At 38.9% G+C, this 16,403-nt stretch overlaps 1 protein-coding gene across 1 annotated transcript; it reads right to left on the reverse strand.

Moving 5' to 3' along the window:
- Positions 1 to 267: 267 nt before the first annotated feature.
- On the reverse strand, positions 268 to 15,878 carry LOC309708957 (A-type potassium channel modulatory protein KCNIP2-like). Its single transcript, XM_082537332.1, has 9 exons — positions 15,387 to 15,878; positions 6,454 to 6,552; positions 6,158 to 6,282; positions 5,922 to 5,991; positions 3,473 to 3,543; positions 2,994 to 3,101; positions 2,795 to 2,899; positions 1,214 to 1,276; positions 268 to 1,129 (listed from the first exon to the last, which is right to left on the reverse strand). The coding sequence occupies exons 1-9, from the start codon at positions 15,457 to 15,459 to the stop codon at positions 1,082 to 1,084; spliced, it is 762 nt and encodes a 253-aa protein (XP_082393458.1). The 5' UTR covers positions 15,460 to 15,878; the 3' UTR covers positions 268 to 1,081.
- Between the last annotated feature and the right edge of the window lie 525 nt (positions 15,879 to 16,403).

Consider the following 16,403-nt stretch of genomic DNA (forward strand, 5'->3'; position numbering starts at 1 on the left):
ATTGTTTGTCATATGTTTTTATGATCACCCTGAAAAAAATCAACAAGTTGAAACACATTACAAATAAAATATAAATGAAGTGTTGCTGAACTTGCTCCATGCACCTTGTTTGCAGATGAAGTCGTGCCAGGAACTTCTTAAAAGCTCGGCTCTCATTACATTCTGCTGCATGAATGTAATGCACATCATAATCTGGACAGGTGACACCCTCTTAAGCACTGTTTCAGCACTTTTTAAAAAAAAAAAACAAGTAATCCGAGCCAGACCCATCAATCATATTTCAGTAGTTTAATGATTTTTGCTTTTGCATAGCAACTGTGTGATTTTTAGTTTCCTCCTCACCATCGTTACTATGCCCATATAGAAAATATATTAACACTTTCATTAAACTATTCAATGAAAACAGATACATCATGCACACAATATGCACAATTATAATAAATGTGAGTGGTGAGCTCCATAAGAACACAGAGAACAGATAAGAACTGATAATATGTAAGATTATTGCTTTGATTTCAAACTTAAAGCTATCCTCTGTTATAGGACAAGAGTGATTAGAGAGAGTGTGTGATACTTTACAACATTTAAGAGTTATTCCATTTGTTCCACGTCTGTATAACCGGTGCCTCTGTCTCACTTTAGTGTGTAAACACATGCAATAGAGAAATATTGTAATAGTCATAATTTAGAAAGAACGTCATCAAATTTTAAAATCGCAGCTGCTTGTGCATATCTGCTGCTTTCTTGAGGAAACTGTTCATTAGCACTTTTTGTTTTCGTCAGACTGCAACATGGCGTACCTTTAACGCTTTCATTCGTATGTGTAGTATAAAAAATAAAATCTCACATTTCCCACAAGTTAAGTAATTTTGCATCAACACTTGACTCATTCTGCTCAGTCTATTCATTAAAAGTATTTTAGAAAATGTGTGTTTGGGGTCGGTATCTTTAGGTCACTGCTACTTGAACCTTGGACCGCTGTTGAAGCTCAGAAAATTCATCCACGCTGGCGATGAGCTGCATTTGAGCCGAGCGCTCCAAACAGGTGGGAAATCTGTTTTCTGTCTATGTCCACCAATGCTTAGATCACATTATCAAACATGTGCATGGACTGCATGATGTTCCCATCCTGAAAAAGAAAAAAGAATTCTGTATTTTCAGCAGCTGTGGATGTGTAGCTGCACTGCTGTTTGAAACAGATATTATTATTAACCTTCTGACACGTCTCAAGGAACTCATCCATCGTGACCACTCCATCGTTGTTCTTGTCCATTTTCTGGAAAAATGCAACAAGTTACAAATGATGATTTAACTTTTAAGTAACTAAATGACTTCATTCATGACCCCAGTCATAAATGAGGGGATGTGCAGATGTGACATTTGTAATTATAAAATCTACCTCTCTTACAACCTTTCACAGTTTTTACAGGCTCTGACCCATTTGTGCTGAAAAAAATAATGGAAAGTTCTGTGACATAATTAATAACAGCCAACCTTGTTACGGTCTATCATGACCCTATATTTAACCGAATAAATATAGCAATATGGCAAACACAAATAGGAACATTAACTATGAAAGTTTAAAATGTATTGACCTCATTCTCCAAGTTTAGTTTTACCAGGTGCTAAAAGTTCTTTCACATATTTGCAAAATCCTTTAAAACCTGCATTGTTTACATTTGTGTTTGTGAGCCAACTAGACATTTCTGGAAATGCTCCAGTCTTGCAGGACAAAAATTATTTTACCAGATGACACAAAAAACAGGGATTGGCCTAAAAAAATCTATGTTCTATAGTAACTCTAGGGGGTAGCTTAAGTAGCCCAAACATCATAGCTCAGGCTTTCTCAGTTGGTGTGAAGTCCATTCTACCTCGTTGCCTTTGAAAAACCAGTCGACATTTCAAAGGGACTCAGAAACAGTAATGGAAGCTGGGGCTGCCACTATGGATCATCAATGAATTCCTTTCAGCAGGTCCTCCCATAATCATTGACGTCAGGGTTTTTTGTTGGGTTTTTTTGCAGCTTTCTGGCACTGCCAACCGCCCATTTTCAGTGGAAGTCCATGGAACATGTTCTAGTTTAATCACCACTACCAAATTGCTGAAAAGGTGGATTCCTGCTTATTTATGTTGTTCACAGGAATGAAGATACGCCTTCACCTGCCATCACTCACATGCAGGCAGGTGACACCATGCTTCCCAGTAATCGAGAGTGGGCTGTAACTTGGTAAGATATACAGCAATCTATTGAAAATAGTTCTGGTTTTATTAGATCTGAGTTAAGCTTTTGAAAATGTGGATCACACAATCTTATTGAATAAGTCTCATCAGGCAGTGGGTGTGTCTGGATCAGCATTAGACTGGGTAAATGCTGCTTCATAGACAAAAGTTTTTTTGTTACTATCATCGGTTTAAACCCAGAAACGGCTGCTTCGAGATGTGTTGTTCCACAGGGATCTGTTTTCTGAGCTACACTGTTTAGCTTCAAATTTTTTGCCTTTTGGACGATTATTCATCATTTAAAAGCCCAATTTAGAAATAAAACATGTCTTTAAGTTGGGTTATTTTTGTGTGTATGAAGCAGAGCAAAAGCAAAATATTCAAATTCATAGATATCCACTCTCTGACGAAGCTGGCTGTTTAACCCACAGCTCCACATTTACACTAATGGGCACAACAGTGACACAGTAGATAAAGTAAATGCTTTACCCATCACTTTCAGTACATTCTGACTCACTTTGAGTTCAGTGTTGGAGATGTGTGATGTGTGATCTGATTATTTGTGAGTTTTTACCTGAAAGAAGCTGTCAACATGCTCTTTCGGTGCACTATCTTTCATGTGGGGGTATGTATACTTCCCCATCATGTCATAGATGGAGTGCATTATTTCTGTCATCTCCTGGAAGAACAGACAGAAGGAAAATAAATATGAAAAAGACATGAGCTGCCAATGTAATAAAAAGAAAAAAACAGGCAGTGATTGGTTGGTTTACCTCTCTGGTGATGCAGCCGTCCTTGTTGATATCATACAGATTAAAGGCCCAGTTGAGTTTATCAGTGATGGAGCCTCTCAGGATGATGGACAGACTTATAACAAAGTCCTACAGCAGGGAAAGAAAACAGGCACTAAAAGTGAAGACCACAATAAAGACAAAAAAGGCACAGACAAAACTTTTCAATATTTGCTGCATTGATACTATGTTTTATGTTTTTTCAGTTCCAACCCTGTGTTACTGACACCCACAGAGTTTCACCAACAGAGTGATATCATTTTAAAAAGTAATGAGATTTATACAAGATGTGCACCAAGAACAAAGCTTTATGCTGCTTTCTTCCAAACTCTAAGAAAAAGTATAATCAAACTACACAGCATAGATAAAGAAAAGGACAGTAAAGAAGATGAAAAAGGAAAAGGGAAAACATCTCTGTGAGCTGCAGGGAATGAAAGGAGGCTTTGAGGTGTGTATCTCACCTCAAAGTTGACCGAGCCATTGTTCTGTGTGTCAAAGGCTTCAAACAAGAAATGCGCATACATACTTGAATCTGCAAAAGAGAATATAAGAAAGCAAGTTACTGTAACTGTGCAGCAGTCACGTCAATGATTTTGTGTAATGACAGCCTAAACTGACAGAAACAGAAAAATATTAGAGACATTAAAGATGTGGACAGGTAATTAAATGTGCATCAGTTAAGAGGTAATAGTGTTTTGAACTGTGCTGCTCAGTCGTGGGTTGTTTATCGCACTTTGTAAACATGCAAAAACATGCAAATGCATTTTATCTATGCACAAATTATATCAAGCACAGATACACAAAAAGTCTGATTTTAAAATGATTTAATATATGACTGCAGATTCAGTCAAAGCCAGATAAACACATTTAACAAGTATACAAGCACTGTGCAAAAGTCTTGAGCCACCCATCGTATATATTTGGCTGGGAAAATGGGAAATAGATGTAGCAAGTTTTTTAAAAATATGTGCAAACATACCTGGAAGTACAGTGTATGAGACAAAAACAGAGTTTGTGCAATTCTAACCGAAAGTCAGTATTTGGTATGACCTTCAACACAGTCTGAACTCTCCCAGGCAAGCTTTCCTGTAATTGCATTAGTCTTCAGAAATAGTTCCCCAGGCTTTGTGAAGGACTTTCAAAGCTCTTCTGTGGACGTTGGCTGCCTTTTGTTCTGTTCTCTGTCATGACGATCCCACACTTCTTCAGCAATGCCGTGGTCCGTGCTCTGGGGAGGTCAATCAATGACTGATTGTGTTCCATTGTCTGTTTTTCTATTCAGGTAAGCTTTCACAGCACTGGCGGTGTGTTTGGGATCATTGTCATTGTGAAGAATGAAGCTGTTGCCAAGCAGATGCTTTCCAGATGATGGATCAAAATAATTCATAATTCCATAAATTTTGACAAGATCCTCAATAACACTGACTGAAATGCAGCCCCAAACTATGACAGAGCCTCCAGTGTTTTACAGAGAGCTTTAGACAGCCACTGTTGTACCTCTCTCCTGTCCTCTTCTGTACATACTTACTACATTCTGAACCCAAATTTTCCCATTTTAGTCCAGTTCTTGTGTAATTTGGACTACCTCAGCCTTTTTTCCCTGTATCACTTCCTCAAGAATGGCTTCTTCACATGCACCATTTCTGATGAAGCTTTGAACAGTATAACGATCAGCAGAAGGGCCAGATGCATCTCTCAGGTCCTGTTTCAGGTCTTTGCTTGATTTTCAGAAAGTGTTCATGTGCTGTAGATTTTTTTAAACCAGTCATTTCCAGTCAGCCATCCTTCATGGTTTTAACAAAAAATTGTTCATAGGTCAATGTTAAGTAGCTTTCCTCTGTAAATGCTCAGGACTGAAAAGGAATGAAAAAGCAGCTAATGCCCAAAGAAAAGCTTTGAAAGACCTTCAAAAAACCTGGAGAACTATTGCTGAAGACTGTCAGGGACCTGGATCTGAGGGGCCCAGGGTCCATGAGCAGTGTGGACTCATTATATGTGTTTTTACTGCACTGTGCTGCTGTTCCTGTGCTTCCATGCTTGTATGTAGAGGCCGGTGTGTGTGGGTGCGGCTGGTCCGATAGGCCAGGTGACAGGCACTTTCAGGCCTGGTGGGTGTGGCCCTGCCAGGTGGCTGGCCACACTTGAAGATCATGCCACGCACCTGCAGCTGATCAGCCTCGTCGGGGGAGCTATTTAAGAGTGTGATTGCGCTCTGTTGCGTGAAACTCCATGTCAGTTTTCCTAGTGACCCAAGTTTAGTGAGTGTATTAAAGTTGTAGTGCTGTAGTTAAGTGTCCTGACGGCTGCCTCTGTTATTTCCCCCCAGGAGGAGCGTGGAAAACAAGAGGGCAGTGAGGACGGGTTGTGCGGACACATGGGAGCGGAGAACACCGAGCACGGTTTTTGGGAAGAAGACATGGCACGGGAGTCAGGGGAGCGCACGGGGATTTATTATGTAATATTTACATCACTGTAAATAAACGCACTACATTCATCGCACAAGAGTCCTGCGTTTGGGTCCTCCCTCCCCCTCATCCCCATGGTCTCCCATTGCAGACCGTGACAAAAGACCGCTTAAAAAAACATTAATAATCTGGTGCCTTGGAAGCAAAATATGAGAGGTGGTTCAAGACTTTTGCACAGTATTGTGTATAATTTGACCCTGCTTTTAAAGATGAAAGAAGTGTTTATAACCACAAATGTGTATGTTATTTGTCACTGTCATAGTAAAGCAAAGCTGAAAGTATTATAATTTAAATACATATTTGAATTGAACGCACCTAACCAGTTCAATCCTCAGTGAATACATTGAAGACACATGAGACAGAACATTTCCTCCTACCTAGCTCCTTAGAAAAAAAATTGAATAAAATGTAAAACATGGGATAAAAGGAAGTGAGTGTGACTGACCTCCCTGAGGGAAGAACTGGGAATAGATGCTTTTAAACGTCTCCTCATTCAACACACCACTCGGACACTCCTGTGGAAATCATAAAATTATTATGTGGACCAAAAAAAAACCTTCACACATACTTTCCAATGCACATAAATAGCACAGTAGAGCCACATCATAATTGATGGTTTTCAAGTATTGCGCATTCATTGCAAGAGGAATGATCAATGATTTCCAGGAAACGTTGACTGACATTTTTGAATCCCCGGTAGAGGACCTGCAGCTCTTTTTTGCTGAATTTGGTCTGCTGTACAAGACGGTCAAGGCCCTCAGGTCTGTAACACACTGTCGATAGTTCACCATCTTCAACTATGCTCCCTGCATCGGAGGAATGAAGACAGAAAGGAAACAGTTTCTCTTTGAGTGTCCCTGAAATGACGGAAACTTTAGAGAGGAAAAGGCAAAGAGACTAAAAGAGTAAAAATCAATGGTTTGTTTGTGTTTAATTTAATTGATGTGGTGTGACAAAGTGCGTGTCCTAACACTTGCTTTGATCAACTGAAGAGCTGGAGCCAGAACGACAGCAGGGCAGCAGTTTGAGGAAGCGCTGCTTTAAGGTCTTTTTATTGGGTTTGGATGGAGGATTACCTGGAAAGAACCAGATCAGACCAGAGATTAGAAGCAGACTCAGTGGCCCACAAAGTCAGCGCCATGCTAAATGGATAAAACACTGGGCAAACTAGACTCAAATACTTGAAATCACTTGTCTTGCATAGAAATAAGTTTGCTGACCTGGCTTTGAATCTGTGTGACCCATTACATCTGTTGGGACAGGACCCAGCAGAGTCGAGTCTCAAGTCCGAGCTCCTCTAAGATACAGAAATCAGCTGACAGATTCCTAAATTTTTAACATTATTTAATCTAATTTCTCTTTAGATATGAAAAGAAGTTTGTGTCATTATTTATTTAACTATAAGGTCTCTTTAAATATAAATTAACTGGTTTTTGGAGTCAGCAAACACAGCAACGGATTATCTGTAATACTAACACAGCGCTGCAAGCATTGCTGACAGTGTGGTAAGCATTTAAATAATATAGCACTTTTCTACCTGAGCACTCAAAATGCTTTATACAACATAACATTCACACACAGATTCATACAAGCACCTTTTTCCTTTGTGTAAGTGCTTTCTATCTAATGTTGTTCACACACTGATGGATGCATCAGGAACAACTCAGGGTTCAGTATCTTGCTCAAGGGTACTTTGGCATACAGACTGGAGCAACCGGGGATCAAACCACCAACCTTCAAACTGTAGATAACCCATCCTGCCACCGCAACCCTAAAAACTGAACGGCAATGCTGCCATAATGTTTAGCATGTTTACTGTTTGAGTTTAACATGTTAGAATGCTAACTTTTGTTAATTGTTACTAAAACAAAATAGCCAATAGAAATCTTGGGCAAATTCAAATTGTGATGGTGCTGCTAGGTGAAAACTCAGAGAACAACCAAATTCTTTATGGTTTCAAAAAGCTATCTTCTTCATTATCTTTTAAAACCTCCATATTTTTGACTAACTCATTAAAAAGCTGTAGCATTAATTTAGACGCATTTACCCAAAGTGTGATGTTCCTGTACCGGTGGACCTAAAATAATGCCGGGTGAAGTCAAAGATATCAGAACTACAGAAATCACACAACAGGGTGCTAAGAGAGGAACTGTGCTACTGCACGAGGTACTCCATGTAAGAGCACAGCGAGACAGTGGTGGGGTCACAGTAGGAATGACAGGATTGGGATTATATCAGGGTTCAGCTATGAGCCCCCCTCTTGTTTGTAATGGTGATGGACAGGCAAACAGCAGGAGTCTCTGTTCGAAGATGGCATTGGGATCTGTAGTGAGAGTAGAGAGCAGGTTGAAAAGAGACTTGAGATGTGGAAGTATGCGCTGGAGAGCAGAGGAATGTGGATGACCTTAAATAAACCATTGAAAATCAACAGACAGCACAAAATTGAGGTGAAGAAGAGAGTGTAGGCAGGGTGGAGTGGGTAGAGATGGGTGTCGGGTTTTTTTTTAACAGAACGGTAGCAGCAAGAGTGAAGGGAAACTTTACAAGACCTGCTATGATGTTTGCGGAGACAGTAACACTAACAATAACACAGCTGGCAGAACTTAAGATGCTAAGGTTTTCTTTGGGTGTGACTGAAATGGACGTGATTAGAAATTAATGTATCAGAAGGAAAGATCAGGTCGAGCGATATGGAGACAAAGTTAGGGAGACGAGGCTGAGATAATTTGGACACCTGCAGAAGAGATATAGTGGAAAAACTGGACAAAGAACAATGAAGGCAGAGCTTCCAGGGCGGAGGAAATGAGGAGGACTACAGAGAAGATTCATGGATGTAGTGATGGAAGAGGAAACTAGGGAAGGTCACATGAAGGTAGATGATCTGCTGTGGCAACCCCTAAAGGAAGCAGCCAGAAGAAGAAGAAGAAAACATATCAGGACTTCTCAATTATTAATTAAGTCGCATGTTTGCGTTCAATTATTCATCTGACAGAATTCAAACTTGTGTGACTAACTGACTCTGAACCATCCCTTAGTCATCTTGCTAAAGGCCCAGGCAGTTTAGGGACCGGCCATAATGCACTGAGAACCTCTCAGTTCCCCTCTTCTTACTTCTAATGCATTTAGATGGCACTTTTGCACGTCATTAACTTTGTTTCTTCTCTCTCCTCCAGTTTATTTGTTGTTCGCTTTGCCCCTTCTCTCTCTTATTGAACCTGCATTTATTGTTTTCATGTCTGTTTTTCACTGTGCCATGCTCCTCTTCCCTAGCTGCTCTTGCACCACACGCCCTCGAGACCGGATCTGCTGAAGACATCTTCTTGCTAAACAAATCCACTGTTAGCAATTTCTATAAAAAGTCTATAATTTTGTAGCGATATGACTTTGCAATATAAAGTTAATTGGTTAATTACTAATGCTGTAATTTGGTGTTATATGAATACAACTGAATTGAATTGTTAAAGGCTCTTGATTGTGTTAAGCTTGTTTAGTAGATTTTAGCCTCTTTTCCAAAGCCAGACACAGAAATATTATATTAACCCAAAATAAGCCAAGGACAAGCAGAAAGTGGATAGGAGGGGATGGAGAAATCTATTCTGACATTTACTTCCTTTGCTCTGCTTGCTGCTTTTTTCTGCTTTCTTCTCTTATCTTTTTTTCCAGCAACGACTTTCTGAACTTTAACTTTTGTCTTAGAGTTTTCTCAGACAAACCAAGTTTATTTTGTGTAATACAATATCACATGTAAAGTTTTACAGACTTATAAACATCAAGACAAAATAAAACAAAGTCAAATAAAACCATTAAAACATTTAAAATATGCAAATATACTATGATAAAAAAATATTAAAAAAGCTATGAAACCCTGCAAAGACGGTGAAATAAGAAAGAAGTAGACAGAAACATAAAGAAAGAAAACAATCTTAGAAATAACTGAAGCAGAAGAAAGTGACGCTAATGAAGGAAAGCGTCCTCTACTTGTTAACTAGTTTACTAACATAGTGGTAAGGCTGTGGTACCATGAAAACAGACATTCATATTACTGGTTAAATATAACATTAAAGAAAATTTTAAAACATTCTTGGAAGCGCTTAGATTTATTATAAGTTGTGATAAAAACGGGATGATTAAAGGTCTAAAAATTAAAGTAGTTCTGTAGTCGCCAGAGAAAAAGTTTTTTTCTGCCACCAGAGGGCAGTGGTGCGTTTAAGATTGTGAAGGGCCTCCAAGTCAAATAAAGGGTGAACAAACGTGTGCAGTCAGCAGCAGCAGTGAATGGCTTGAGATCAGACACAAAAAGAACTGCAGACATACACACAGTCCTATTGAGCCAAACACTGGAAACAGCAGAGGAAATTAAAAAATAAGGTGTTTAAATAATGATGATGATGATCATGATGATGGAACAACAAATAAAACTGTTTAACCTGTAAACTTTTTATTCACAATAAAGAGAAACCTATGAACCCACAAACATCAGTCGCTGTTAGCGGATGCTGCAAATATGAAATATAAGACCCTTTGCACGTGCAAAACAAGCAAGGTGTAAATTGCAGTAATACATCCAAAGTATTAAAATGCACAGTGAAACTCTTTTCCTTTTTTGCCTGTAGAAGCAAGCTTTTGTCTTCTTTAAGCAATTACTGTAGCTCCCAGGGTGGCAGTAACTGTTCAGTGCACTTATCATGAACATCAGTGACAGTGGATGCTGAGGATATATCAATCAAACTATCAAATACAGCAGCTGCATGACCATGGAAAAACAAACAAAGCTTTATACAGCCTTTCACACAAATGCACACACACACACACTCGCGCTGCATGAAAAACACCTCAGATTTGTGATTGAATGTGGCAAAATTATAAATGACTTTTAAAAAAGCACAAAATAAACTGTAAAAGGAACAGAAAGGCTCCTTTTTTCAGGGCATTTCAGGCCACGAATACTTCCTAAGTTATTAAAAACCCATCTGAGGGAATCTGTTTGATGTGACTGTTTTACACACAAACAACACTGGAGGTTGTTCTTGCATAAAAAACAGCTACTAAATGAGCTGAAGCACGCTTTATGCTGCTTTTGTGAGTTCACAGGTTCATAAACATTAGCGGGACATTGTGTCATGATTTGATTCGTTCACACAGTTGGAAGATGAGCAAAAGCAACAAAGCATACCTGATTAATTATTAAGCAACTGTTCACCTGTCCCATACGTGTTGCAAATGAGCACCATATATCTGCAGGGGGTAGCTGGAGTTATGGATGAACAAAACTGAACAGCTATTTCAGCCGATGTTGACATTTCACAGTACCCAGCAGCTATTTGTCAGTTCAAGAGACCCTCATGGGTGACTTTGATCGCGTAAATCAATTTGAATAAATGCAGTCCTCTGGGGTAGATCAATGTTCGCTTTCCCATCGTTATAACTATCTTTACAGCCTCTTTCACCCTTTGGTATAACTACATTTACAGCCTCTTTGAGCCATCATTGTAACTATTTAAAGCCTCTTTCATCCACTGTTTCAAAAAGCACACAGGGGGGAAAGTAAGATTCACTGAAAGAACGAAATTAAAAGTTTCTGAAGGCCAAGCTGAAGATATTTCTCGGCAAGTTTTACTCATAAAAGGTCAATAACTTTCTCAGAAACCTTGAGCAGATTTTAAAGCTTTTGATGGGCCTGACGATTAGGCTTTTGATGAGCTGGATCAGGGAGATGACAAAAAACATTGAAGTGGTTGAAAATATTGACTTTGGAGTTCAATTTAATCATGAAGTGAAAGACTTAAATCTTCAAAAGGAGATTCTGATGATTTTACTTATAAAAAATGTATTTTCTATTATTATTGCATGGGGGGGGGGGGGGGGGGGGGAGGACAAATCCTGAGAGACAATACACAACCTGTGACCTAAGTATCAGTATATCTTTCACCGATTCTTAAAAATCTTTTACAGTTCATTATAAAAGCTTAATTAATCTCTAAAGTAAAAATAATAATAATTGGCAAAAGGTGAGTTAAACCAACAACTGTGTGTCATTTAACTGTAAGCATTTCATGCTGACTTTAGGAGGCCATGACAGCCTATGCACTAAATGAACATTTGTAAGCTAATGTTGCCAGGGGCAACAGCTCCTATACTTACAATAATCCCCCAGAAGGACGCAGTTCAGATTATAGATGTCCATTTCATGAAAAAGAACTGACACACGCAAACATACTTAAGTTTGCTCACTCGGGGCTGACAGCATGAGCTCTGCAGTGATCATATCAATAGTTTTATCTCATGACAGGCTTTTATTTTGAAATGAAATGTGTAAGTGTTGTATATTATAGATGGCTTCAGGTGATATTTTGATCCTTGAGTATTGTATAAAAAATGTCTGAAAATGATGCCACTTTTCTCATTCAAGCACACAAACATACATATCACAAGCATGTTTGTTCACTCGAGGAAATTATTCTGTCACACGACCATAAGCTGTATATAAAAGACATAAACAGCCTTTTTCCGCTTTTGTGTTTTGTAGTGAGGCTCATAATTTTAAAAATAAATATTATGCTGTGTTCAATAAGACTGAAGCTGGTGACTGAATCCATAAACCCATCAGTAAAACAGTCACGGAGGTCACAGTATAAGGGAACCAAAGGGTAATTTTCCCATAAACTTTTATATAAGAAAACATCAGTGTTCAACCAAAGGACTCAGCCGCTTCTGGCCAAATAATGCAGGTTCGGGGCCCTTTTATAATGCCTATACTTTTCAGACCAAGAAGCTGTTTTCATCTTTTAGTGAAGATAAACCTTTCAATCACTCCTTGGTGGCTGACTAAAGTGTAGGTCAGAAACCCCATCAGCTCCATGTTAGTGGATGGGATGTGGGTAAAACTAAAACATTAAAGTGCAGCTCAGACAAATGTTTCCCAAGGTTTATTTCTGTCATTTCAGATATTTTTATCATGATAGTGTAGGCTGAGGAGTTTATTAAAATTAGTTCTTTGAGGCTATAAAATTGGATATGATTACATGGTGGACATACTATGAATGTTTCATATTTCGGTACATCTTTATAGCCAGTCTGTAATTACAACACTCACGAAAATATTAGTCCCAAATTATGACTAAGGTTAAGATTGAAACATGACATCTTCCTACCAAAACCTACGAATTTAATTAATAAACATGTAGAAAGTTGTGAAAACTGCTCCTGGCCTTTTGGGTTTGAATGTATTAATTAAGCACATTATGTGTTCATCAGTGAGCTTTAACACTGATTATCTTAACTTTGGACAAAGGGCTAAATGTTCACAGTTTTTATGTTGAGGTACCAAGTCCATCCATCCATCAATCAGTCACAGAGTGGATTTGTTTCTAACCTAGTAAAGTCTCGAGTTCTCTTTATTTCATGATCTTCTAGGTGAGTTTACTTCCTTGTGTTCCTTCTATTCTATATTTATTACAATCTTTAGGATTAGCTTTGTATTTTAGTTCCAGTTACTGTTTGGTATTTATGTAGTGCATGATTTCTGCCTTGATTTCTTTAAATTCCACAGTGATCCTGATTCTTGGTCATATTTTGAACCTTTGGTTTCCTTCTGTATGGGATGAGTTTGTATGAATGTCCCAGTCTTTCTAGCAGCTTTTGTAGAATTGTGATTCGTGCCACCTTTTTGCCTTCTCGTGGTTTTTCCAGGTTTGTGGTGTCTGTGTTTGAGCCTTTGAATAAAGCTCATCTTTTGTTTCATTACTGGTCTGCATTTGGGTCCACTTTTTGAACTGAATTCTGATAAATCCATCCATTTTCTTAACAGCTTATTCAATCCAGGGTCATGGGGGCACTGGAGCCTATTTCAGCTGACTTTGGATGAGAGATCGGGTGCACAGAGGACAAGTCGCAAGCCCATCATAGCAAGCTGCTTCCAAGAATTTCATATGCAATCTAAGCAGATTTCCCAAACCATCAACCAATGCCTTTTTAACGGTGTTTTTCTGTGACATCATGGTTTAACTGTCCCACAGAAGCAGGCAGCCTGTACTACTGTAATAAGTGTAGTGCACAAAGGAATGTGTATCTATAATGCATGAGCCAAGAAGTAAACAACATGAGGATTTCAGCAGCTTTACAGAAGAACGGTTGGACATAAAGACCATGTAGTGTTCAGTGTGAATTTTATCTGATGAATATTTCAAATACACTTTAATATAATTTTCCATAAGCATATGTTGCTGTTAGACAAAAACCATGGAGATGAAAGGAAGAGGCTTCGGGCTCTGCTTCACTGTTTAATAAAACACTTTGTTTGTGTCTTCTAAACACCTCTTAAAACCTCATGCACCTGTTCTCTGTTTGTTTAACCTGCTGCTGAGTGCATATCACACCTGCTATTGAGACAGCAACTATCAGCTATGAAATAAACTGTCATCTGTATAACATCTATCTCATACAGTACTTTAGAAACATCATATAAAAAACTAAATGGTGCTGCTATGTGCACCATATTAAAGGGGTTATTTTTACACATTTATGTGGTTATTTTTAAAGGAAAGGACTATTTAGGGAAGCTGTCAGAAAAATGACAGGCCAGCCTGCCAAAGCAAAGAGAGACCTGCGCGTGTGATCTCTAAAGAGGATTGTGTTTGCAAGCACTCGTGAGAAAAATAAACCAGTGAAATGTCTGAAAGAGAGAAGAGCCTCACTGATCTAATTAGGCTACGAACACTCACACTGCTAGATGTAATTTTAGGTGACGAGAGCCTGTTTTGCAATATTTTTCTGTTCTCTTGCTTTTCACCTTCAAGGCCTACGACCAGTGTGATTATCTAAACTACAGTAAATCCACATTGAGATTTTTATCATCCTAACTACTCATTAGCATTACTTTGTTCATATAAACAAATCTTTGTTTTCTTTTTTCTTTTCAAATTAATGTGTTTGTTCATTTTTCACTCCTTCAGCTAATCTGAGAAGAATCGTGTTGCTATGCTGTAACCAATTAATGGCACTGATGTTTGAGGAACAAAGTCATTGAACCATTATGTCAATTATTTAATAGTAAGGTGGGGAAAGTGCCCAGATAAAAGCAGACCGGCATGATGGTGATGTCTTCTGACTGCTGCTTGTTTAGAAAACTGAAAACAAGAAGAAAAGAAACACAGCTGAAAACCTAAAGATAGGCGTGTGGCTGTTGCCAAATTTCTACAGTGATTAATAATGATTTCTGATTAATTTTCTGTCCATTAGTTAAATTATTAATTGATCAGTAGCACGGGGCCACAGAAGGGACTGCTTTCAGTTAAATTTATAGCTAATGGCTCAAATAATACCACTATTGCTATTATTTACCCATCTTTTATTTCACATACAGTCAATTAGTTGTAAATCAAACACTAACTTCTTTACGTTAACTCCATTTATTATTTACATTGTAACACATTTTCTTCTTGCTGAGCCATTCATATGGAACATTATTTATCTTATTATTATTAGTAGTAGTAGTAGTAGTAGTATTATAGTTCCAACTAAAAAATAATCAACATATGATGGCGACCTGACATTTTTAGATCTATTAGTTCACATTCTTATTATCAAAAAGTGGGGAGATGGTGTAAAGTTCATTTCAAAGGAAAATACCTGTGAGATCAGACTCTGAATAATTAATCAGATCATGCTGCTGTTTGGGGGAGCTGTAGAGCAGGGAGTTCACGTGCACAGACACTCACTAATTGTTTGATTGTGGTTTGTTAAAAGTCCCACAGTCGAATATCAATGAGCCGAAGTCTTCCGTCAAACCAAAACTTTCATCGCCGCAGTGAAGGCGCACTTCTTAATGGAGATTTGAGCCAGGCCAGCGCCAAATCATTAAAAAATACTATTAAAACAAAGAAAGGCAAGAGTGACATGACGACACGCCTACCTGTGAGTGGGTCGTAAGATCTGTCCAGCTCTCTGGAGTCTGACAAACTCTGATCCTGACTCGTGGATTTCATGCTTCCCTCCCTCTCAGTTCTTTTCGGATCACCAAGCTGAACCTGCAGGATCTGTGCGAGCCGCAGTTTATCTACGACTTCAGCGCATTCACTCCCGATTGCATGTCACTTTTCTATGAGCATCAGTCAGTGTGGGCTGCAAATAAATGAACGACGGAGAAGCAAAAGTCCGCGCAAAGCTCGTCTGTCTGCTCCCTGCACTCCCAACTACAACTCTCTCTTCTTCGCGCTTATCAACAGCGCAGCGTCCACAGTTTGAAGGACTTCAGTGGATCTGAGGTTCAAATGTACTGCTGACTTTAATTTTCTGCCAAACATCCAAAGTCCGCCTGCCAGCTGGAGCGTGTACAGGTGTCCTTGCAAAGACGCGAACAGAGAGAGAGAGAGGTAAACCATCAAAGCTGGGAGGAGTGATGAAGCAAAAGAGGGAGTGGCACAGCAGAGGGATGTGGGAGTGTGTACCTACTAATCTATGCCTGGCTCTCTGATGGATGGTCTCACCTTGGACTTGAGCCGCTCGGCATCCTAATACTTGCGGATCAATATCCTGTCAGCTTCACGTCCTTGGGTTGGCTCAGCAGAGTAAAAGAATGACTCACTCGTATTTTTTCAAGGTAGAAAAAATATTTGAATATTATCTCCATGAATGCGCACCATGGAGACACCATGCTATAGCTGCTTTTTGTAGACTGTAGAGGCACTCTTTCATAAAGTTGCATCTCTGTGAGGGTGTAGCTTTTACAGCTGTGCTTTGAGCTGAATATCAGAGGTGGAACAAAGAGGTGGATGAACCTCTGGCCACCTATATAAACAGCACTGAAGCCTATTTGAGCAATATGCACATACAACTGGAATTACATGCAGCAAGTAGTGTTTCTCAAACCAAACTTTTCTCTGTTACCCACATGGCAAATTTGAATTTTGAGGTTTATCAAAAAATATTA

The sequence above is a fragment of the Aulonocara stuartgranti genome (assembly GCF_965226115.1).
Source record: "Aulonocara stuartgranti genome assembly, chromosome: 6".
NCBI lineage: Eukaryota > Metazoa > Chordata > Actinopteri > Cichliformes > Cichlidae > Aulonocara > Aulonocara stuartgranti.

Coding starts and splice junctions, on each gene's coding strand:
- LOC309708957 (XM_082537332.1), bottom strand. CDS start 15,459: ATGAAATCCACGAGTCAGGATCAGAGTTTGTCAGACTCCAGAGAGCTG. Junction 5,992..6,157: donor TCTACCGGGGATTCAAAAAT/GTCAGTCAACGT, acceptor TGATTTCCACAG/GAGTGTCCGAGTGGTGTGTT. Junction 1,130..1,213: donor TCCTTGAGACGTGTCAGAAG/GTTAATAATAAT, acceptor TTTCTTTTTCAG/GATGGGAACATCATGCAGTC.